The 23,647-nt window shown below is 38.5% G+C and overlaps 2 protein-coding genes across 2 annotated transcripts; one reads left to right on the top strand and one right to left on the bottom strand.

Annotated features, from left to right (window-relative positions):
• Positions 1–3,812: 3,812 nt before the first annotated feature.
• On the bottom strand, positions 3,813–7,096 carry LOC128743214 (ell-associated factor Eaf). The gene is made up of 3 exons (XM_053839744.1): positions 6,912–7,096; positions 6,224–6,573; positions 3,813–4,617 (listed from the first exon to the last, which is right to left on the bottom strand). Exons 1-3 carry the CDS (start codon positions 6,966–6,968, stop codon positions 4,146–4,148), a joined length of 879 nt encoding a protein of 292 aa, XP_053695719.1. The 5' UTR covers positions 6,969–7,096; the 3' UTR covers positions 3,813–4,145.
• Positions 7,097–10,721: 3,625 nt separating this feature from the next.
• LOC128743076 (ovarian-specific serine/threonine-protein kinase Lok) lies at positions 10,722–19,228 on the top strand. The gene is made up of 5 exons (XM_053839594.1): positions 10,722–11,043; positions 11,455–11,612; positions 13,732–14,097; positions 14,166–14,346; positions 18,248–19,228. The coding sequence occupies exons 1-5, from the start codon at positions 10,914–10,916 to the stop codon at positions 18,832–18,834; spliced, it is 1,422 nt and encodes a 473-aa protein (XP_053695569.1). The 5' UTR covers positions 10,722–10,913; the 3' UTR covers positions 18,835–19,228.
• The last annotated feature ends 4,419 nt before the right edge of the window (positions 19,229–23,647 follow it).

Below are 23,647 nucleotides of genomic sequence, written 5' to 3' on the forward strand. Positions count from 1 at the left end.
TGTAGCGCTGTGTTGAACAGCAGGTATGAAAGACCATCGCCTTGACGAAGCCCTCTGTGTGATTCGAATGAACTTGATGATCCATCCGAAATCCGAACACAGCACTATGTACCATCTATCGTAGATTTAATCAGTTTGATGAGTTTCCTGGGGAAGCTGTTCAAGTTCCCACAAATCTGTTCGCAGTTGGTTATAGTCGGCGGAAAATGATTTGGGATAGCACTTTATAGGCGGCATTGAGAACGGTGATCGCTCGATAGTTCTCACAGTCCAACTTGTCTCCTTTTTGATAGATCGGGCAGATAACCCCATCTTTCCACTCCTCCGGTAGCTGTTCCGTATCCTGAATTCTAACAATTAACCGGTGCATACAAACGACCAACTTTTCTAGTCCCATTTTAATAAGCCCCGCTCCGATGCCATCTTTTCCAACTGACTTGTTGTTGTTTAGCTGCATGATGACCTCCTTAACTTCGGCTATCATTGGGGCTGGGACCTCTTCCCCGTTTGTTGCACCGTCGAAATCGCATTCCCCGCCGCTATGGTTCTCCGCCTGGGCGTCATTCAGGTGTTCGTCGAAGTGCTGCTTCCATCTATCGGTCACCTCACGATCGTTCGACAGAATACTGCCAGTCTTATCCCGACATATTTCGGCTCGCGGCACAAAGCCTTTGCGGGATTGAGTTCAGTTTCGGGTAGAACTTTCGCGTTTCCTGAGAACGATGCAGCCGCTCCAACTCTGCATATTCTTGCTCTTCCAGGTAACGCCTTTTCTCTCGAAAGATTTGGTTTCGCTGCATATTCTTCTGTTTGTGTCTTTCCACGTTCTAACGTGTGGCACTGCGCATCTTGGCCGCCCGTGCTGCGTTCTCCTCATCCATCACCCTCCTACATTTACGTCAAACGAATCGTTCCGCATATTCCGGGCCACATGCCCGATGGAGCTCTCCACTACACTGCTGATGGCGGTTTTGATATTGTTCCAACAGTCCTCGAGAGGGGCTTCGTCCAGCTCGTCCTCTTCCAGGCAGCGCAGCTTCGAGTGAATACGCGTAGTTTGCGGCGACATCTGGCTGCTTCGGCCGCGCGAGATCTAACCGAGGCTGGCGTCGGTACCGAATGTTGTTCACAACGGCAAGTCTTGGGCGCATCTTAACCATCACTAGGCAGTGATCCGAATCAACGTTAGCGCTTCGATAGGATCTGACGTCGATAATGTCTGAGAAGTGCCGACTGTCGATCAAAACGTGGTCAATCTGTGATTCTGTTTGATTTGGTGACCTCCAGGTGTACTTGTGATGGATTCTGTACTGGAAAAAGGTACTACGTACGGCCATGTTCTTAGAGGCGGGAAAGTCAATAAGTCTTAAGCCCATTTCATTGCTCCGCTGGTGTGCGCTGAACCTTCCAATCATCGGTTTGTATTCCTTCTCCTGGCCGACCTGAGCTTTGCAATCCCCGATAACGATCTTGATATCATGTTTTGGGTAGCGGTCGTATTCACTCTCCAACAGCGCGTAGAGTTCATCCTTGTCATCGGTACTTCTGAGGTGAGGACTGTGCACGTCGATGATGCTTATTTTGAAGAATCGGCCCTTGATTCTCAACCTGCACATTCGAGGATTGATTGGCCACCACCCAATCACCCGTTTCCGCATCTCGCCCGTTACTATGAAAGCTGTACCCAGCTCGTGTGTGTTGCCGTAGCTCTGGTAGATCGTATGTCCATCTCTGAACGTACGTCCGTTGAGCTCTTCCAGCACACCTCCTGCAGCTCGTCGAACTTGCGGTTCTTCAATAGGTCGGAGAGCACTCGAGTGCTCCCTTGGAAGTTGAGAGATCCGCAATTCCTCGTCCCGAGTTTGCAATCCATAGTCCTTTTTCGTCGCGTGGGTCTATTCCGATTGTTCCAGTAAGAATATATTTGTTCTTTGTTCCGTGCTTTAGTATTTTTCGTGGTGACGGCTTGCAAAGCCTGCTACACCAACCCCTGTTTCGCCGAAGGGCCAACGAAGCTCGAAAGGGCCCTCCTTTCCTGTCGGCATACGACCTTGGCTTCCACCGGGGTTGGTTAACTGACCTCCATCAAAGTTGCTCGTATACCGGCTATTATCACGAGGAGGTAGGGATAGGAGTTGCTGAATAAGAGGTTATGAACCACTGTAGGGTCTATTTTATGCCTACAGGTGCACGAGACACCGACGGTACGCATTATTCAGCCGTCCAACACTTTATAAATTTGTTCAAGTAATGCCTTTGACTTTCGTCCAGGTCACTTCAAGAGAGCAAATTTATGACCGCATTTGCAGCACTATGCGTTTACTCAATGGACAACGGTGTTCAAATCAATGCTGACTGATCTCACGGCAGCATTTGATCGAGTGGATGATGAAATTCTGTTAGGCAAATTAGAGAAACTTGGCGTCTACATATCCTTAATCGCCTGGTTCAGATCCTACTTGATAAGTTGATCACTTTGTTGCTCTGAAGTGTTGACGAATCTTTCAGGCGTCCCCCAGGCGAGTAATCTCGGACCTCTTTTGTTCTCGCTATTTATCAACGAACTTTCTGTTATACAGCCATCAGGATGCTGCCGACGACATCAAAATAAATAACATTATCAACAGTACTAATGATTGTGACAACTTGCAACTATGTGTTGATCGTATGCAGAGTTGGTGCTACCAGCATTTTTTTGCACTTAGCATCAAGTAACGCAATGTGATAACCTTTCATCGCAGACAGAAATCGATTATGTTTGCTTATTCAATTGCTGGACACAGGCTTGAGAATTTACACTTGACCACGACCCGCTGTGCTTACGGGTATTGTATGGCTCTCTATAGTCCGCGCAGTTCTTGAGTTTAGTAGTGTGGTATGGTGTCCATACCATACTCTAGAACAGATAAGATTCATTGCACAAACTATCTTTGCCGGTAAGATCAATTCGGAAGTCGATTCGCCTGAACTACTCTGGCAGCTTTACTTCTATATGCTTCAGAGAGAGTTATACATCAACGCAACTTTTTACAGTATTTTTTATTTTAACGTCACATTGCATGTTTTTATAAGAAGACTTTCGTGATTCTGTGCGTTCGTTTCTTTCATTAATAGATAATATTGTCAAATTTTTTTTGACAATAGATAAAAAAATCATCCTAATTAGCCTCACAGTAATTATAAGTATAATGCAATTTTTAAATAACTTGGCTGGCCAGAGTTACCTAGCTGCTCTCAATTTAAAAAAAATTGATGGCCTATAGTATTCTAAATACCACTTTAGGATGATGAAAAATGTGATTCAAATCGTGTAAATATTCCTCAAAAAATAGTGCTGCTAAAATAACTGTTTAAACGTAATTTACAATTATTGTAAATTACGTTTAAACAGTTTAAAAGAAATGCGATTGTACGATGATAGTAATAGTTTTTGCTTGACCGAGTGCACGTAAGATGAGAAAGAACTGCAGAAACATGTGTTCATCGTTTTAATCACTGTGTGAAACTAAAACGACTTCCAGTTTAGTTCGATATCATCAGTCATATTCTGTATTCCGACGGATCGGTTTGTCGAACGAAAGTAGTTGATATTCTCCATTCCTCCAGCGAAATCAAATGAGCAAAATAAATTGTTCGAAATAAGTAGAACGAAATTAAGATGCGGCGAAATGCAGAATGTGCACCTATTTTTTCGAAGTTGAGTAGATCAAATAAGTAGCACACATTCGGAATTAACAAAATACTAGCTCAGTTTTCGTTATATCTTTTGCCATTTCAAAAAAAAAAAAAACTTCAAATGTGGTACAGTCCGTAATGTTGTGTTTACTTGCATCTTAATCAAATAGTTTAGAAATATCATAAAATAAATTTTCTTCACAAATGTTCAATGAAACGAATTCAACCATTTTAAAGTATTGTACGCAGGATGACATGGTGTAAAAATCTAAAAATGAATATGTATGCTGACGCTTTTTTCGGAGGTTTATTACGAATTACCCGCACCCGAATACGTTTTGTTTGCACGAATAGTTACGCAAGATATTTTTATACAACAAAATTTAATAAACAATAATAAAAGATGACTTGAAGCAAAGTCCGCAGTAAAGGTATATTTTATTTATAATCATCCCATTCTAGTAACCTAGCTACCGTCGCATAGTAAACCCATGAGAACCGTCAGGCCCAGCTGGCATTCTCAAAACATTGTTATTGCTACTGACTCCCCCAAGCGCATTGTATCCAGGTATATGTTGATGATAGCTATTTGCCGCAGTAGAGGATTGAGGGGACATGCTAACAAATGGCATCAATTGCTTCTGGTGCTGATGAGCTTGCTGTTGTAGTTGCTGGTGATGGTGTGGAAAACCATATCCACCAGGCTGTGGAGGTGGCCCTTGATGCTGGTAATAGTGATGATTACTAGGTGGCTCAGGAGGATGGCACCGATTAGCAGAAGAAGTCGGATAGTATGGCCCGGCATGCAGTGGCATATGGAAGTTTCCTGATGCAGGTCGGAACGGGTTTGGCGGTCGATCGGATCTCGTAGGTCCACCGATGTTATTACAAGAGATGTTGTTATTTATTCGATAGCCATTCGTATTTGTGCTTTTTTTAGGTCTGAAAATAACAAAGTTTGATAAAAATTGTGTAATAACGCTATTATGGAATAGGAAATAATATTATAATGCCCATGCTACTACCGGGATTGCTCGGCTATTTCTGCACGAGTAAGATTTTTTCGTTTAAAGCTACAACTGTTATCGGTACAATTGAAAAGATAGTTTCTTTTATAAGAGGCTCAAAAATTACATTTTAATTATCTCTGCACGTTTTTTGCTTGATATCGCCATAAACAAAGAGTACGTCGAGAAAACATTGAAATCAAATTCTGCTTTACTTCACAATAGAGATTGCCGACATTTGTCTTACACACACTTCGCCGCGTATTCAGCGGGATTTTTTTTTCATAGCGAAATCGTTTCGCGAAGCACACCAACCATCAATACAGTCACAGACTAGCAACCCTTATGACGCCAGAGTGAAGCCAAAAATGACCTGTATTCCTAATTGATTCCAAAAATTTGTGCCTAATAAAAAGTGAATAGAATAACAACATTAGCCCAGAACTGTCCTGTACTCTAACAGCTGGCTGCAAAGGTGCGATGTCTACTATGTTACCTGACTCACTGCGAAATGCGTTGTATTCGCGGGATCGTGTTGGTTCGATAGGTTTCGAAAAATATCGCCCTTGTATCGAAAATGTCGTTAATTTTGATCACTAAAAATAACGTACTTAAACGTTATATTTCATGTGCCAGTAATACGCAATAATTGTATTGTGAAACTGAATTGTTATTTATGCAACTTTTTACAAATTAAATGCAATAACAAAAGCACAACTTATAAAAAATCGTTTGTTATCGATATTAACTGCATATGCGTTATAAACGAATAAAACGTATGGTTACGTTTTATTTCAATAATACGAATATTCGCAGTGAGTCAGTTAAACAGTAGTGAATAAAAAACAGCACGTTAAGTTCCGAGAGCAAAATATAATTTTCCCGCCCAAAAAATTACGCTCTGAATTTTTTTTGACCTGCTCTAATTTTTGGAACGGCATAACCCTCTAACGGGCAACAGCGTAAAAATGATGCAATCAAGCTAATGACTATTTTTCCATGGAAGTGCATTGAAAAGAAGCTCAAGTGTTGATTTTCGTGCAAAAATAATTGTCTGGAGGAGCGCCAGGTCAAAAAAGTCTAATTTCTCTTTGTATTTCCCCATGTCTAACGCTTTATTGTGAAATTTTTTGAATTCAGATATATTACAAAATTTAAATAAAGCATGAAAACTATACATTTTTGAAAATTTTGAGGTCAATCATTTTGTTCTAGATGTCCTTTTTTTTTAAAGTAAAATTCCCTTTTCGCGCAATAATTTTATTCGGAATTTTCCTGAATTTTTGTTTTTGAAAGACGATAACTTTTGAATGCATGGTTAAAATATTGTGATAATAATATCGAAATGTCAAGAAATTTGTTCTGAACACATTTTACACACGGCCTTACCCGTTAGAGGGTTAAGATTTGTTAATATGAAAGATCTTATTGTATGAGCTTATTAATATGAAAGACACTATATAAATAAATAAAAATTGATTAATATTTAGGTGTATGATTTATCCCTTAAACCCCTGTTATCTGTTGTACTGATTACTCACACTTCTACCAGCTGCTTTTGTTGCTGCTCTTCTTCATCGTGAGCTGAACCAAGAATTCGCAAACGTGCTTTTGCGTACTCCTGTTTTCTTTGATCCAGCGATTTAATCTGAGCTTTAGGCTTAGAGTCACTGGTTGCATTTTCCTCCTGCACATTGGATTGTGGCCGCTTTAATATTTGCATCTGGGGTCTTTGCAAAATCATTCGCGGGCGAAGTTCTTCATCTAGTATTCCAGATAAGCTGTTTGTGGACGATCCTGGTTTTGCGCAGCCACCAGCACCAACATTTCTTGATGTAGCACCTGCCTGCACGGAATCTTCACTTGATAATTTGTTCAACCGAGAAGCCAGCTGTAAATAAATATGCATTTAGATATCAGTTTGTAATTCATTAAAATCAAGTTAAATCAATGTTCTGGAACCAATTTGTATTTATTGATAGCGTGCATTTGCTGGAAGTATGCTGTAACTGTACCAACGTACCAATTAGTAACAGCATTTTAGTTAAATAAAAAATTCACGCAGAGCAAGGTCGCACTTCGAAATGTGTCAAACCGCTCCGATGTTTTTTTAAACAGTTTTATAAAATAAGCAAAAGTATAGTTTTACGTGAAACATAATTTGCTGGTCCCTTGATCCTAATGGATTCTTGGTTGACAGCGCAGTGATTACGCTGTTCTCCTACTTACTCGATCTTCGTCGATTTCTTCCCAGCTGTCGACGGTGTCCTGCCCTTTGATAGACATTTTGTTGGCCTCCGTTGTAAACTACGCTACGCTATCAATTTAATTTTATTCCTATTGTTTAATTTTTGCAAAGATAACAATTAATTTAACTTTCACAGTGCAAAAAATCGCAAAAAAATTTCTCGTCGAGGAAATCCCCAAATAGGCACACCAAGGAAAAGTGAAACGCGAGAAGCAAGAACAACATCAAAATGAGAATAATTGACGTTTACTGTCAAAGCTCCGTCAGGGTTGTTAATGGCTGTTATAATTAGAAATACTCACAGTACACTGATAAAAATAGCCACGTCGTACCAAAAGATCTTACACATGAATTTCAACGTGCAAATACAGCAAAGTTTCGTTAATTGGTGGTTCGTTAATTGGGCGGTTCGTTAATTGGGTGTTCGCTAATTGGGCTATCTGACAACTTGAATGTCAAAATTGTATGGAATTTTCGAGTTTAGAAATTTCTAACAACTGTCAGTCGGCCCAATTAGCGAATCAGCTGGAGTGCAATCGTGGCCCAATTAACGAATTCTGGCTGTATTGATAATCTTGTTTCATATGTCAATTATTCGGGTATCAAAAGTGTTTCCGTTCAATTTAACGTGAAATGAAATATTTCATACACACTTAAACGATTCGGTAAAATTTACCGAAATCTAAACAGCTGAACGTTCGGTAAAATTTTTTATTGCACCAAACATTACTAATGATCTGTAAACGTCGATTGGCACCATCGAAATTTTTACCGAACGTTCAGCTGTTTAGATTTCGGTAGAATTTTACCGAATTCGGTGTTTTTTATTAAGTGTGTATGGAAAACACGTTAAACAACCATGCTTTTGACCAAACTCGTGACTTTAGTCATGACCTTGAAATGCGGACAGGCATATACAGCACTCGTGCGCTAATTGCACGTCCTCTAATCGCACCGTCTTTTAATTGCACGTCCGCTAACTGCACGATCGTGCAACTAAAAAGCAGTTATCTGTCAAACTACGCGTGGTTTCCCAGGTGGTTGCTATAAATAAAAATGCAGCGTTGCCGAATGCAAACTCTCTATCTCTGCATTACGTAAATACATTACAAAGAAATTCAAGCAAATTTGGCTAAACTTTGATTAATTGAACACATTTTTATTAGGCTTTTAGTTCGTTTGTAAAAATTTAAATGTTTTTCCCAAAATTTAGCGTACGTGTGAATGCATGTGAAGAGTTCTTTACAGTGATAACGCATCACGTTTCACAATAAATATTGGCAACCATCGTGCAATTAAAAAACGAAATTCGCTAATCGCATCGCCTCATTCGTGCAATTAGCGAACGAGTGCTATATTAATATTTTTTTGAAACGATGATTCTACAATTGATGAAGGGATGGTATGGGAAAGTAATGAAGAAGAATTTTTTGGGAATAGAGGGAAAGAGTGGAAAGTAAGGGGGGGGGGGGGTAATAGGTAGCTACGCTTAACAAGTTGTCGTTGTGACTTCTATCTTTTGTCCAATGCTGGAAGGTGCATGGGTCGAACCAAGCTATAATCAGAGATTATAACCGGATTTGATCCCACAACACCTGCCAGGGCGTGTGGCTCGCTGGTCCCCTTGTACCTTTGAACCATAGAGGCGCTGGACAAAAGAAGTCTGCACAACCCCCCTTATTAACCGTAGCGACATGGGTTGGGCTATTTTTAGACACAAATTGTGCCTCTCCCTCCACCTACTGTAGAAACCACCGACCGAGAAGTTTTAATCTAACTTGTTTTTACTTTTAGGACGACGACTTTTAGGAGGGCCTGCATAGCCCTTACGACTTGCAAGGTACTGCGTGTGACGTTGTTCGTCCGAAAGCGTGTTAGTCCGCGTTTCTCAGCGCGGGTCTTAGGAGAAAGGCTCCGTTCCTATGAAATTGACCAAACTCGTGATTTTAGTCATGACCTTGAAATGCGATCAGGCATATATTAATATTTTTTTGAAACGATGATTCTACAATTGATGAAGGGACGGTATTGGTGTGAATTGGAAGCTGGCTTTTTTTGACAGCAAATTGGCTCTTTTGCGATACAACATGTCACGTCCTGTCCTAGGTACAGATTAAGCGAGTTCATGTTTTACAGCAAGTTCACATAAGTTCATGAATACAGCAATGATTTGCTAATTGAGGGTTCGTTAATTTGGCGGTTCGCTAGTTTGCTAATTGGGCCAGGCTCTAACCAAAAGGCATTTGATCTATATCGAATTTTTGAGTTAAGAAATTTCTAACTACACACTAAAAAAGTACCCTCAAAATATTCTGCACATAACTAATAGTAAATTTCCATATGAAATCCCATATGATTATCATGAGCCGCATATAAACACAATTCTCCCAGAAATGCACATAAAAATTATACGCGTATGAATAGTATGTGCAATTATACACATAAAAACTATACGCATATGAATAGTATGTGTTAATTTTTCGCTTGCACATAAATGATAACTGTTTGGCACGTAAAGATCATTTACCGGGCACATTGCAAAAATCTATGTGTGGGACACATAGAAACTGTACAAAAAGTTTTCTCAGCGTACCGATATCGGTAAAATTTTACCTGAATCTTAACAGCCACACACTTATGTCGTTTTCGTTTTTGCGGTGTAGCTACACCGGTGTAGCTTTTTTTACACCAAAACTGTTTGTTTTCGATTTTTGTGCTACACTATTGCTACACTTTTTCGACATTTTCTGCACTAGCTACACAAGAAAAAAAGGGAGTGCAGATACGAAAACACCAACACACCCATACCATATCACTGCTGCTGCACCGGGAGCGTACGTTTATCCAGCAAAAAGTGGTAGCACCAAACGGTGTAGCTACACCTCAAAAATGAAAACGGCAGTTGCTTCGAGTTTTCAGTATAAAACCATACAAATGTAAAAACCCTACAGAATAAAACCCTGCAAATGCAAGCTGCTCCGCCACATAACAGAGGGCGCTAGTGTGATGCAAGTAAAATATGTATTAGGACGATGGTTTTTAAAGGATTTTCTTCTATTGTGTCCTGTCAGTTCGTCAGTGATGTCAGCATGGTTGTGATGCTAAGTAGAGTAATGGCACATATACAGCTTAAAAGTTACCACCGTCATCCGTAGAGGGCGTACTGATCCTGTCCGTCGAGATTTGACAGAGTGTCAAAGGGGTTTTTACAGTAAAAGTTATCGTTCTTTTATGGTAATTTTTTGAGGAGAAAAAAAAACAAAATATAATTAAAAAAGGAAGTAAATTCGTGATGAAGTATGGTAAATTCTATAGCATTAAATAAGATACAAAAATATGAATAAAATTTGAATTTGAGGCACTTACAATAAATTTACCATAAGTTTCAATGTTCACAATAAAAACTGTTGTAGCTGCATTGTTTCTACTACAAAATTGAATGTGGTTTTTTCGGGATGCTTTTTAATTCGAATTTTTCCAATTAGTGAGATCCGGGCTTTCGTCGGATTATTTGGTGTCAGATTAGCGGGGCGATACTGTAGACTATTTCTGCAGATGATGAGGTCAAACTGCTACTTTGCCCTGCAGCTTATAAATTGCATCCCATTTTTGTGTCCGCCAGACTATAAATATAGTGACTAAAACTTCCCGCTGCTAAAACGGTTTTCGATACAAAACAATTGCACATGAAGAATCACAGCTCAGGAATTAACGATTCAAAAAGTCCTTCAATGGTGTTTTATCGTTAGAATACAGGTTAAGCTTAATGCATGGGCTTATTTTACTGTTCTCGGTGTTATTGGATAGTTTTTGTTGTGCAAGTGCCTTAGAATTTATTCACGACACTTATGTAGTTTGATTTTTGTTTGGCAGTGTAATGAACGAATAGTGTGTTTTTTTTGTTAAATTTCAAAGTGCAAGCGAGTATATTTACAACAAGATTGTTGTTTGTCTCAAAAATTTGTCATCGGATAAGCTGAAAAATGTCCCAAATGCCGACTACACAAACGCAAACACAACAAAGCGGAATATGGAGCCAAATAGAAAGTCAGCCTATGGAAAAGGTTATCTGGGGCCGGCTGTACGCAAAAAACCTCACGATCACTACCCTTGGTACTAAAAAAGCGCTTCCGCTTATAGACAGTAATAATCTGAGAATCTACGGTACATGATTTGATCAAAACTTCAATGTATGAAAAGCTCAGTCACGCGGTCACGACACTTTCACGTTCACCGGCTGAAATTTAAATTCTGATTGGTGATTTTGGGTATCTGGAACAGCCATAACCGAAGAATAACGGGTGAAAATGAAAGTGATCGTGAGGACGGAAATCAGCGTCAAACAAAGATTCGAAAAAGTTGCACCGCTAATGAAAACAAGAGTGCAATCGCTTGTTATTTCCTATTACATACCTGGCAGTCTTGCTAGGATATATTAAATATATCAAATACATTGAGTCATGAACCGCACAATATTTAAAAATTGTTTAGCCTCTATTACAACGATATGTTTCTATCTTACAGATTTGCGCAATGAAGAATTTAAAGCCGGACGAAATCCATCAAACGATTTATGCATTAATGCAGAACACCTGCCATTAAAACTTTTAAATGGAATTTCGCAAATTCATTTTATAATTTCTAAAAATATTGCTGATTTACAAAGTCCTACGTACATCACGGTGAGTCGTATATAACTGAACATTTCAATGAATTCTCAAAACCCGTACGACACGACGACAAAATAAATTTATGGTATCTATGCAAATGCTACGTATAATATCACACATTTGTTAGTATAATAGCATTTTTTTGAATTTCTTTTTAAGTTTCAAGATTTTTATTCGTCAAATTGAAACAACTGCGCTGCGAAGAAACTAAAAAAAAATAACGTAAAATGAATAAGCGTAACAAGACAGTCTAGTGTATTACAAAACAAATATGCATGTTCATTTTTTCAAACAAAAAGTTAAATTGCCTACTGTAGGCAAGTGTACTATAACAAGGCGTCATTAAATTGAATTGGCGGAATAGTACTATGCATATGAATGTAACAAATTGTTTTTGGATTCCTAAACAACCTTGAACGAAAGTGGCTGCAAAAGTTACCCAAAGATATGTAAACCGGTTGGATACCGCGATTTTATGTATTTGTGAAGTATTCAACAATTTGGAAAATGACAATGCATAATTTTATGCATGAATGCCGTCTGAAACATACCGGGGTAAGACGAGCACTCCCACGGGGCAAGATGGGCACCTGTTTGATTAGTGAATTATTTGCTTAAAGTTACATTTCTTGTTTTTAGAAAAACCTTAATTACCAAACATAAGTTCCAAAAGCGTCGTGTTAGTAAAAAAGCCAGTGGTGGGATATTTTTAAGCAACTCGAGTAGTTTACCAACAGTCACTTTTAAGTCTCGGGCTTTAGGGATTGAAGTTTGTTAAAGGATTGGGACTAAAGTTGCATGGCTGCTTATGAAATTTGCTGAGCCTGTTCTATTTGCAAACCGTTGCATTGTTATTGAATGAATGGGATTATTTTTAAATTTTGCTAGCTTGAATGCCAAAGCTCCAAGAGGGTCACTCCATACTTACATTTTTAATTTCTAGGATGTGATGGATTATCCCTTTCTCTCGTTTTTTGCTGAATATGCTCTTTAGTAGTAGAAGCAGTAGCAGTAGTAGTACAGGCCGGACTCGATTATCCGGGGATTCGGTTAGCCGGGGATTCGATTATCCGGGGATTCGATTATCCGGGTTTTTAGACTCGATTATCCGGGTGAAAAAAATTATTTTTTTTTCGATGATTTATTTTAAACCTTATTGTTATAGTTTTCATGCTACATGATGATTCTTACTTGACAAGTATTGATTCACCTGCCTAAAGCTACAAAATTCCTTTCTTATATCCCTTTTATCGGCGAACAAAACAAAAATAAATCCTGTGATAGTGAAATCAATTTTTTTTTTACTTAAAAATCATCATCATCATCATCATCATCATCGTAATCATTAATAAAAAATTGCAAAAAAGGTATCTTATGACTTTAGGGAAGATTGATCAATAATAAAAAAATCATCTATAATACCTAAATATTGAAAATCATGACACACAAAAAATAATTTTGTATAAAAAAAATCATCAGTGGAAAAAACCGTTAGAAAGGAATTTTCTGACTTTTGGGAAGATGGATCAATAATAAATAAAACATTTATGATATCTAAAAGTCAAAATACTGGACATACCAAAAAAATTTTGTTCCAAAAATAATGATTCGATTATCCGGGCTGAAAATAAAAATGAACACCCGGATAATCGAGTCCGGGCTGTAGTAGTAAATTCAGTAAATATTATTCTATCAACTGGTATACAAATCTAGTCTCGAATAAATATGGTTTCAACGCAATTCCTGAATATTGTTCAGGCTACCGCTTAATGCGCTGAAGATATCCTCCCATACCCTACTTCGTTTCGGCACAATTTAAAAGTTTGTGGAAATTTTTAAGCCAAAAGCTTTTTTTAGCAGCTGTGAAATGGAGGGGTGCCCATCTTGCCTCGGGTGCTCAACTTGCCCCGGGTACCCCTAACTGGGGATAACTGTTAGAATCAACAAGATTGTAGCACTAGGCTTATACTGTACTGTAATTGTCCTATACCTACCACAGGCTGCGAAGTTTATCGAATGAAATACAGAGGGTCATGCTTCAAAATCGCAATGTAGCACCTATGATTCGCTTTGTTTTGTCGTCATATTTACATGAGTAGTGTAAATTATTTGACATTTTATCCGTCCGCAGGATTATTCCCGAAATGGCACATACGTAAATGGTACCCTGATTGGGAAAGGAAACAAATTTATTCTCAAGCACGATGACGTCATTTCCTTATCCCATCCTAGTTATAAAGCTGTTGTATATAAAGATGAAGTATTGGGGCAAACCGTTAGAGAATTCCCGAAGGAGATACGCAATACATACTATGTAGGTAAAAAACTGGGAAACGGAGCATATGGCGTTGTGCATCTGGTTCACAACGCCCAAACCTTGCAAACATTTGCTATGAAGCACGTTCAAAAGCATTTGCTAAATGAATGTAGCAAACCAAGGCTTAATGATCCCGAACGTGTTATGAACGAGGTTAATATAATTAAAAGTCTGCAGCATGTAAGTAGCCTTGAAATAGGAGACAAAATAACTTGCAATAGCAAACTATCTACTTTTTTCTTCAATAGCCCTGTGTGATCAAAATGCATGATATTGTGGACACACCCAACTCTGTCTTTATGGTGTTGGAATATATGAAGGGCGGTGATTTACTATCCAGAATTATGAGGAACAAGTTTTTACCGGACAAAATCGCAAAACTGTTTTTCTTACAAATGTGCTATGCGGTCGGATATCTACATGCAAAAGGTAAGCAAGTTTTATACAGTATTTATAAATGACACAAGACTCATGATTGCTGAGAACAATCACCTTGAATCACCTATCCGAGAAGACATCGTCAGACAGCTTTTTGTCTTACCAAATTAGATCTATGAACTGCAATAAAAATTCAATCACTTTCAAATTATGATAAGAAAAGTGTTATTGTGTATTTTCTTAGGAGGGAGTAAATGGAGTAAATGCCGTTCTTCACAAAAACACATTTATTTCCTCATAAGAAAGTACAAAATATCAGTATAAGTCGCTACAAAAATGATAAAAGTTGTTATTGTGTGATTGTCTAATTAATTTAGTCGCTAATCGGCGGGAGTACTCAGTTATTATTATTCTTAATCTTTGAGATTACCACAATAGATCTAACTAATGGTCGCAGTGGTTCAGGCTGCTATAAAAAGAATCTTTGAGAAGATTTTGCATAAATCTGTTTGCGATACACAGATTCGTTAAAAAAAACTTTGTATTATTAATGAAACCGGCCCTTTAAAATTGTTAGCCATAGCAATATTGAGTATTTCTACAAGGGTGGTGTCTTCAGAGGATATAAACTGATGTATTTTTCACACTAATCAGGGTGTAAATGTGTCTCATGTTGCTGAGGAGTAAATTGAAACTGCCATCGAAAAGTTTAAGTATTGGGTAGCTGGCTAACCTAACTGTGTATCCCATCTCAAAAAAAAAAGCTGAACCGTCCCCGCTAAATCTCTTTCTCTCCGCAATTTGAAACGCAGCCAGCTCAAGCAGGGAGACATGTTCCTATTTTAAAGTTCTGAATGAGGTTACTGTAAATGGTGTGTTGTTCGTTAACTAATCTCTCTCTCTCTCTCTCTCTCTCTCTCTCTCTCTCTCTCTCTCTCTCTCTCTCTCTCTCTCTCTCTCTCTCTCTCTCTCTATCTCTCTCTCTCTCTATCTATCTATCTCTCTCTCTCTCTCTCTCTCGCTCTCTCCCTCTAAAATTACTACTTCTTTGTTACACTGCTTAGAACTGGGATGGCTTATGCTGTATTAAGGTTCAAACACGAATCGCCGATTTCTGGAATTTCAAATGCGATTTTTATGCTCAGAACAGCACATATGTTCACGAAAATTTATCATTGTGTTCTGACAGACGCAAAGAACACAATAAAAAAATTTCGTGAAGATATCTTTTGTTTTGAGCATAAAAACTGCTTTTGAAATACCATAAATCAGCGATTCGTGTTTGAACCTTAAAAACTACTCCAACCACTCTTTACTCCACTCGGCCCTGGGCTGCTCGCAAGTCGACTTCGATCTAGGCGAGCCCTCATACGTAGCCGGCCGACCGTAGGCCCACTAACTTTCGCCAGGTGCGTATGATCTGAATCTCTTCGCTCGTGGCTTATATACCTGCGCCACTCACCGCTCTCTTTTCTATGATGTGTTCCATAAGCATAGTTACAGTCTCAAGCCCGAAGAGGATCATCGCTTTTAGTTTGGCGTGGACTGCTTTCATCGTCACTAAGATTCTACTGATAACGACAAAATCGCGCACGATGTGATTGCATGCAGTTGGTGGCAACCCTCGGCCCGATTCGACGATACTCGAGAGTGTCGCCGAAACCCGCACTGGTTCTAGAGTAGTTTTGATCAGTTGCGATCCATTCGTTCGACTGTATCGTAAGCAGCCTTGAAATTTACGAAAATATGATACACGGGCACGTTAGAATTTTTCGGAATGAATATTCGATCCGTAGTGGCACGGATGCCCATGAGTCCTGCCGGGTATTGTCTTACAAATTTTCTTGCTATAGGGAATGCCGTATTTATAGAATTCCGCTGGTACCGTGACCGCTCCTAATTCTGCGCATTTTTCTTTATATAAGTATTTTTTAACATTGTGCATAACTATGATCATTGCGTTATTTTTTATAAATGTCTGTTGAAAATTACGCCATTATTCACAAATGGGCCATAATATTTGAGAGCGAAATAATTTAACGTGAAACTGAAAGTATTTTATATGACAGAAAACATCGTCGTTAGCACCAACGCTAAGATTGTCCTTCTAGAAAAAAAAACAAATTTATGATCTAAATTCTTTGCAATGATCAAATTAGCCAGCATAATTAGAAAGAACAATTAGTTTTAATCATGTTTTAGACAAAAAGAGTGATTGCATGCATTGCTTTCCTTAGAAAAATGCGATGCAATAATGCGCAGATTTAGGCACAGATTTTTTATTCATGTTCCAAATTCTGCGCAGTAATGTTTCCAACGAAGAAATCGCGAAAGAATACGCAACCTCACCCAAATGTCTGAGGTATATAGGCATGAAAATTCAAGTAGAATCTTTAACTTGCATTGATTGGAATCCTGTGCTGTGTCCGGGGTCCGGATCTACGAGCCCCCATTCATGAAACCATGTGCTCTATGTTTTTTAATGTCCAACCTCATGGAGCTGTCAGAGAGTGGGGAAGTGGTTTCTAAATGAAAACACAATTTTTAGTATTAGTTTACAGTGTAATGTTCAGTATGCAGAAACCCCAAATCAATTCACCCTTCACGTTATCGAGAATAAAATATTTAAAATGAGGCAATCAAAATGATAACAATATTCCTTTACCACCTAGACAGCACAAGGAGGCCGGATCATGGATTTAATTATGGTAATGGTTAATGTCGGATTTTTTGGTGTGCTTTCAGCGTATAAAGACATAAACAGCATGGCAGGAGTATTTATTTTCACTTTTTGGGTGCGCAAAATTAGGAGCAAACACGCGCAGAATTAGGAACATGGGTAAGAAAGTGCGCAGAATTAGGCACCGTGGATAAGTTTACAAAACGAAAAATATACTCAATTGTTGGTCGACTTATAGTTCCCATATTTTCATATTTTTTACCAGATATGATGGACCGTAGCACTACACGTTGCTGCTATCCACGTTGTTAATTTAAATCTAGAATACTTAGAATAGCGGAAGAATCATAAAAATGTCTTAACTGCGCAGAATATGGTACGTTCACGGTACTCGGTCCTTTTCGGCAGTTTAGCTGCCTGATTGCTCGCCGGATTTTCTCCTTGTAGAATTTGCGCAGGTCATTAGCCCGGAATAGTTGTCACAATCTATGTCCTTCTGGCGCATTTCCTCCTCAGAATTATGGTCAACTCGTTCTACGGTCGTTGATGCTTGGACAAATTCTACCCGCTGGCAATGCTCAGATAGTTTTTCCAAACACTTTTCTTTCACTTATTGGCATTCTCCGTTAATTCAGTTTTGATAGAGTTAATTACAAGACTAAACTATCTTACGGTTCTGTAATTTCTTTAAAACTTACTCGATACAAATCTTATCAGTCGTCCCATTGTATTATCTTATAAGAAAATCGTTCAAACCTTAGTCAATCGAGTTTTATACTTTCTAAACCCGAAGCTGACCCGAGGCAGATTTTTTCACTAAACTCGAACCTTGCCCGTAATTGAAAATACTTTTTGTCGAATTCGATATCTTTAGCAATTCCATACTCTCAAACCCAAAGGGCTAGGGTTTTGTTCCACTATATCTGAACCATATCTAAAATGTCACTATCTCGATGTGCTTCGTCGTTTCAAACAGTAACTTGACTCTGGCATAGTGGTAACATGTCGCGACAAGTAATCTCAGAGTCGTTGATACGTAGCAAAAAGTGCGGCAAGGATCAACGCTTCAACCGCCTTCGTTTCAGTTTCGACTTTAACGTTAACCACTTATTAGAGCCATGAAGCCTGATAATTTGTGTACAAATAAGCGAATGTACCTAGTGTAATATAGGTAGACACAAGGATTTATAGAATAGTTAACAACACATGCACGTAAACATACACGTGGAAAACCAGTTTTTAGAATTTAGAATTGATAGCGTTTGTTTTCAGGCATCACGCACCGTGACCTTAAACCGGACAATATTCTTCTGGCGAACGAAGATGAGATGACTTTGGTGAAAGTAACGGATTTCGGTGTCAGCAAATTTGTTCATAAGGATACCATAATGCGAACCTTATGCGGAACTTTTATATATCTAGCACCGGAGATGTTTGTTTCTGCGGAAAAAAATCCGTATACACAGAAAGTGGACATATGGAGTTTGGGTGTTGTGCTGTTCACGATGCTCAGCGGTACAGTTCCGTTTTCTGACGACTATGGGTCTCCGGCGCTAGATCAAATCAAAAAGGCCAAGTTCGCTTTTCGGCACTCTTCATGGAAGTCAGTTTCGCCTGATGCTAAAAGTCTAATTCGAAAAATCTTAACCGTTAATCCAAAAGACCGACCTACAATAAACGAAATTTTGAGTAGTACTTGGTTGCGTGATCCCACAGTAGTTCAACAAGCGAAGCGTCTTATGAACATAAACTCGACAGGTGTTAAGAATCCTATACCAAGTTCAAGTACGTCAGATATCGAAAACAATAACGACCATGTTTTTACTGAACCACCGAGAAAACGGCCGCGAAATAAATGACTAGGAGAGGAACTGGTCGTAGTTAGAAGTAATGTAAAAATACGTAAGAAAATTAACATGACATGGAATGTACATCAAATCATTCTTTAATTGCTAGTAAATAAGGCTTTGTATCCTATCTGTCGATATTATTCTAAATCTTGCGAACAAAACATTCCATTTTTGCATTTGGTTTTTATGGTACACTACCTAATATGTTGAGACTGCAATAAGTGCCCCTTACCATTACCACACATTATTGCTGACATGGAAATCTCTATTGGATTAAATTAATCAAACGAGACATAGGACAGGAATGCAGTTATAAAAATGGATTTGTTATTTTTGATAATATTCAAAAAGGTGGACAACCAACTATGAAGAGTGCTTTATTAAAATTAAATACAAGGAAGAATGTGTCGAATGTTTTCTATTTCATAGTGCTGGTATGTTTTGTTATTCTAGATGTAAGACTCGTTATACATGCGTTATTTTTTAAGAATAAACTAAACATTTGTTGATGATACATATTACGAGATTCACGGTCACAGTGAAATATAATTTACTCTCACGCAAGATCAAGTATGATTGACAGTGAGATGGCTTGTCTAACAATTTATTGGGAAATAACTTTCAAAACAAAACACCCACTGCACATAGAACAATGGTCATAAGCTACAGTGTCTAATGGCATTGTTCTATAACGATAGATATAGTATATCCGTAAAATAAAATTAAACTTTGTCACATGTGATCGACTGCAGAAAAATGTTGCTGTACAGTGCGAGGCTGTCTCTTTCAGCTGGAGTGAATTATCACAGCCATTATTATAACGTAGCGCTTGACTTAAGAAAAGTTATTATTTTATTCAATAGGCTTTCCGTTCTAAGATATAGCCTGATGAACACAATTTCTGCCATTAACTACAGTGGTGGAAACCTTATGGAAAAGTCGGAAAAACCTTTCTAAATCATGGAAAATTTAAAAAAAATCGGTCATAATTCAAGAAGAAAAAATAATGCTATCGTGAAATTTCCCTTAACCACTAATAAATAATTTTCACTTGTGGATACCTACTTGCTTACTTATGCGATACGATATCCTTTAGGATTTCACCTGCATGACATTGATGTTTCCAATTTCTCAAATGACCACACTTTCCATGTCTTGCTTCATTTGGTCTAATCATCTAACACGCTGCGCACCTCTGCATCTGGTACCAACCGGATTTGAGGCGACCATTTTTGCGGGGTGGTTGTCCGGCGTTCCCATATCATGTCCCGCCTATTGTATCCCTCCAACTTTAGCATTTTTTTGGATATTGGAGTTGCCGAAAAGTTGCGCCAGCTCGTGGTTCGTCCTTCTGCTTCATATGCCATGCTCACAAACCCCGCCAAAGATGGTCATAAGCACAAGCTGTTCAAAAACGGCTAGAGATTTATTGAAGATCGTGCCACGCATATTAAAGCCCGCACGTTTCATAATACCTTCTAACGCAATGTTGAGCAGGAGACACGAAATACCATCGCCTTGTCAAAGTCTCCAAGGTGTTTCAAATGGGCGCGCCAGAGATTCTTATACAGCACAGTACAACATTCATCGTGGCCATAATCAGTCTTGTCTGCTTCCCGGGAAAGCCGTTTTCGTCCATAATTTTCCTTCACGGTCGATAGTACAGTATTGTGCTCTCACCTAAAAAATTTAGGTAAGGTCATTATAAGAATAGGGCCTTAGATAAAGCACTTTATAGGCGGCGTTGAGAATGGTGATCGCTCGATAGTTATCATATTCCAATTTCTCGCCCTTCTTGTATATTGGGCATGTTACCTTCTCCTTACATTTTTCCAGTAGCTTCTTTGTTTCCCAGATCCTGACTATCAGCCGGTACAGACAGGTAGCCAAGTCAACCTATCCGGGCCCATCTTGATAAGCTCCGCTGCGATGCCATCTTTGCCAGCTGCCTTGTTCTTCTTAAGCTGCTTGATGGCTTCGACCACTTCGGCACATCAGCATCATCCGCCGTACTGATGTGGTCATTACTCCTGCTGTGTTGCTATTTCGTCTCCGCGCCGCGCCATTCAGGTGCTCATTTTAGTGCTGCTTCCATCTTTCGATCACCTCACGTTCATCCGACAAGATACCTCCGTCTTTATTCCGAAAAATTTCGGCTCGCGGCACAAAGCCTTTGCGGGATACGCTCAATTTTTTTTTTGTAGAATTTACGTGTTTCATGACCATCAAAGTGTATTTTCTTAGCCAAAGTGCTAAGCAGATAAACCAAATTTATTTAGATCATTCATTATATTTTCTAACTTCTTAATTTTATGAATACTGCTATACTGAATATATGCTATACTATATAAACAAGGGTTAGACAGATCGGGAAAGGCAAAAGGGAATGACGAAATACAAACGGCCATAACTTCTACAAAATAAGACATTTTAAGGCGAAACCAGCTGCATTCGACAGAATTTTTTTTCTAAATAATTTCAAGACTCGCAGTAGCAAATGGACATCGGATATATTCCGAATTGTCCGGCGGTATGTCAAAAACTGATTTTTTCATCGCTTGTATCTTTTTCTGTCATGAAAATTTAATAACCGCTCCGCTTCTACATTTCGATCGAGTCCGTTCGGGTCAGAAACATCTTGATTGACGTGTGTTATAACATATGCTGTATTCTGATTGAAGCGAATATTCATATTTTATCCCAAAACTAGACTTCATTTCTAGTAGATTAGTGAAAAGAAGACGAAAATCCGTCGAGAAACAACCAAGTTACGGCCATTTCCGTGAAATCAGTGCCAGTAACATCCAGGGATGCCACATATAATTCTGTGTTTTTTGTTGGAAAAATCTGACAATCTGTACAGCGAGGAAAAATATCTGTGCAAAAATCTGCCCAATGCAAAACAATGAGAGTGAAAGAGATAGATAGTCATTTTGCTAACTATTTCTGTCTCTTTCACTCTCATGTATAGGCTCAAAAATCTGGTTAACCCTCTAACGGGCAACACCGTAAAAACGATGCGATCAAGCTAATGACTATTTTATCATGAGAGTACACACAAAAAAACCTTAAGTTCTGATTTTCATGCAAAAAATTATCTGGAGGAGCGCCAGGTAAGAAAAAGTTCAATTTCTCTTTTTCTTTTTTCATGTCGCCCAGATGTTTTTTCAATTCAGATATATTACAAAATTAAAATAATGCATGAACTTTACTCATAGAAATTTTTTTAGGCCAATCATTTTGTTCTAGATGTCCTTTTCCTTCAAAAGTAAAAAAGGGAATATTCGCGCATTAATTATTTTCCGAATTTTTCGGAATTTTTGTTTTTGAAAGATGATAACTTTTGAATGCATGGTCAGAATGTTATGATATTAGTATCAAAATGTCAAGAAATCTGTTCTGAACACATTTTGCGTATTGTCAATTAAAAACAAATTTTGTATGCGCGTCTGGAGCTCCAAAAGCGAAGGCCGTCTACAGACGGTCTTACCCGATAGAGGGTTAATCTGTGTAATTTGGCGAAAATCTGTATTCTATGCATACAGATTCTGTACAGGCGATTTCTTTCAGATATCTGTTAAATACAGAATAATCTGCGCATGTGGCAACCCTGGAACATCTATTGCTCTGACCATTTTAGGACATGACGCAAACCATATCAATATGGGCATCAAACTTTAACCCTTACGCTATGTTGTTTCAAAACAACATAGTGGAAAACATCCCTAAAGTAAATTATGTTTACCGCCTTTAGATAAGTAAGTTTTATTTTTAAATGATTTTTTTCAGCGTGCGCATTTAAGGGTTAAGGTTTTATGACCCACTGACATTGGGAAGCATTTCCAGGTTCGCAACTTGCCATGGCAACCTTGTAGCAGGTTCTAAGTACCCCGGCGGAAGTGGTAGTTTTAGGGAACATCCGAAACCATGTCAATATGATGGGTCAAATTCAAACTTCAGGATTTTCCACCATCGTAAATTTTTGAAATTTGACATACATATTGGTAGGATTTCGGTCATGTTTTAACTTGTGTTTTAAAATGGCCATAAAGGTAAGACGTTACTGGCAACATTTCCAGAACTGATTTCACTGAAATGGTCATATCTCGGTTGTTTCTCGACGGATCTCCTTTCTCTTAACACCAATCGACTGGCAATGAAATTAAGTTTTGGGATAAAATATGAATATTATTAAATTTTCCTTTTAAAAATTTCTTATGTCTTATAGGTTTCATCTAAAAAAGTTTGTAGAAGTTAAGACCGTTTGAATTTCGTCAAAATTTTGCCTGTCCCGATCATTTTATCTAATCCCTGTACCTATATATTATATACTAACTACATTTATTCCTTCTAAATTTTATGATAATAAATAAATGCAAGTGTGTTTTAACCACCCCATTGACTTCTCTATAACGAGCTGCAGTGAACGTCAGCGACAGCATGTCCTGGGCTGAAAATTTGACAGCGGGCCCAAATCAGACTACTGGCAGTTGAGTGAAACGCAGTGCTGACATGCTATGTCATTTTCGCACACACGAGATGTTGGCAGCGAAAACATGGTTGCCTGCCGATGGGGTGGTTTTAACATTTCATATCAACACCTGCTGCATATTTACTCGCATGCGGTATTTATTCTAACGAACTGACGGAATTAAAAACACCAAACTTGTTCCATATTTCTAATACCGATCAATGCGTCCAAACTAAGTGATCGCAACGATGGATGCGGGAGTAAAACGCCACTCGACCTGACATAATAGGGCCCATAGTTGTATGCTTTGACAGCTCATCATCACAGGTACACCTGTGATCGCCATTAGGA

Source organism: Sabethes cyaneus, chromosome 3 (assembly GCF_943734655.1).
Source record: "Sabethes cyaneus chromosome 3, idSabCyanKW18_F2, whole genome shotgun sequence".
In the NCBI taxonomy this organism is placed as follows: domain Eukaryota; kingdom Metazoa; phylum Arthropoda; class Insecta; order Diptera; family Culicidae; genus Sabethes; species Sabethes cyaneus.

What these genes read in the sequence shown, in the direction of transcription:
- LOC128743214 (XM_053839744.1), bottom strand. Translation starts at nt 6,968, where the DNA reads ATGTCTATCAAAGGGCAGGACACCGTCGACAGCTGGGAAGAAATCGAC. An exon ending in AAGAAATCGACGAAGATCGA is followed by an intron (nt 6,574 to 6,911) that starts GTAAGTAGGAGA and finishes ATTTATTTACAG; the next exon opens with CTGGCTTCTCGGTTGAACAA. An exon ending in CAAAAGCAGCTGGTAGAAGT is followed by an intron (nt 4,618 to 6,223) that starts GTGAGTAATCAG and finishes TGTTATTTTCAG; the next exon opens with ACCTAAAAAAAGCACAAATA.
- LOC128743076 (XM_053839594.1), top strand. Translation starts at nt 10,914, where the DNA reads ATGTCCCAAATGCCGACTACACAAACGCAAACACAACAAAGCGGAATA. An exon ending in CCTCACGATCACTACCCTTG is followed by an intron (nt 11,044 to 11,454) that starts GTACTAAAAAAG and finishes TCTATCTTACAG; the next exon opens with ATTTGCGCAATGAAGAATTT. An exon ending in CGGATATCTACATGCAAAAG is followed by an intron (nt 14,347 to 18,247) that starts GTAAGCAAGTTT and finishes GTTTGTTTTCAG; the next exon opens with GCATCACGCACCGTGACCTT.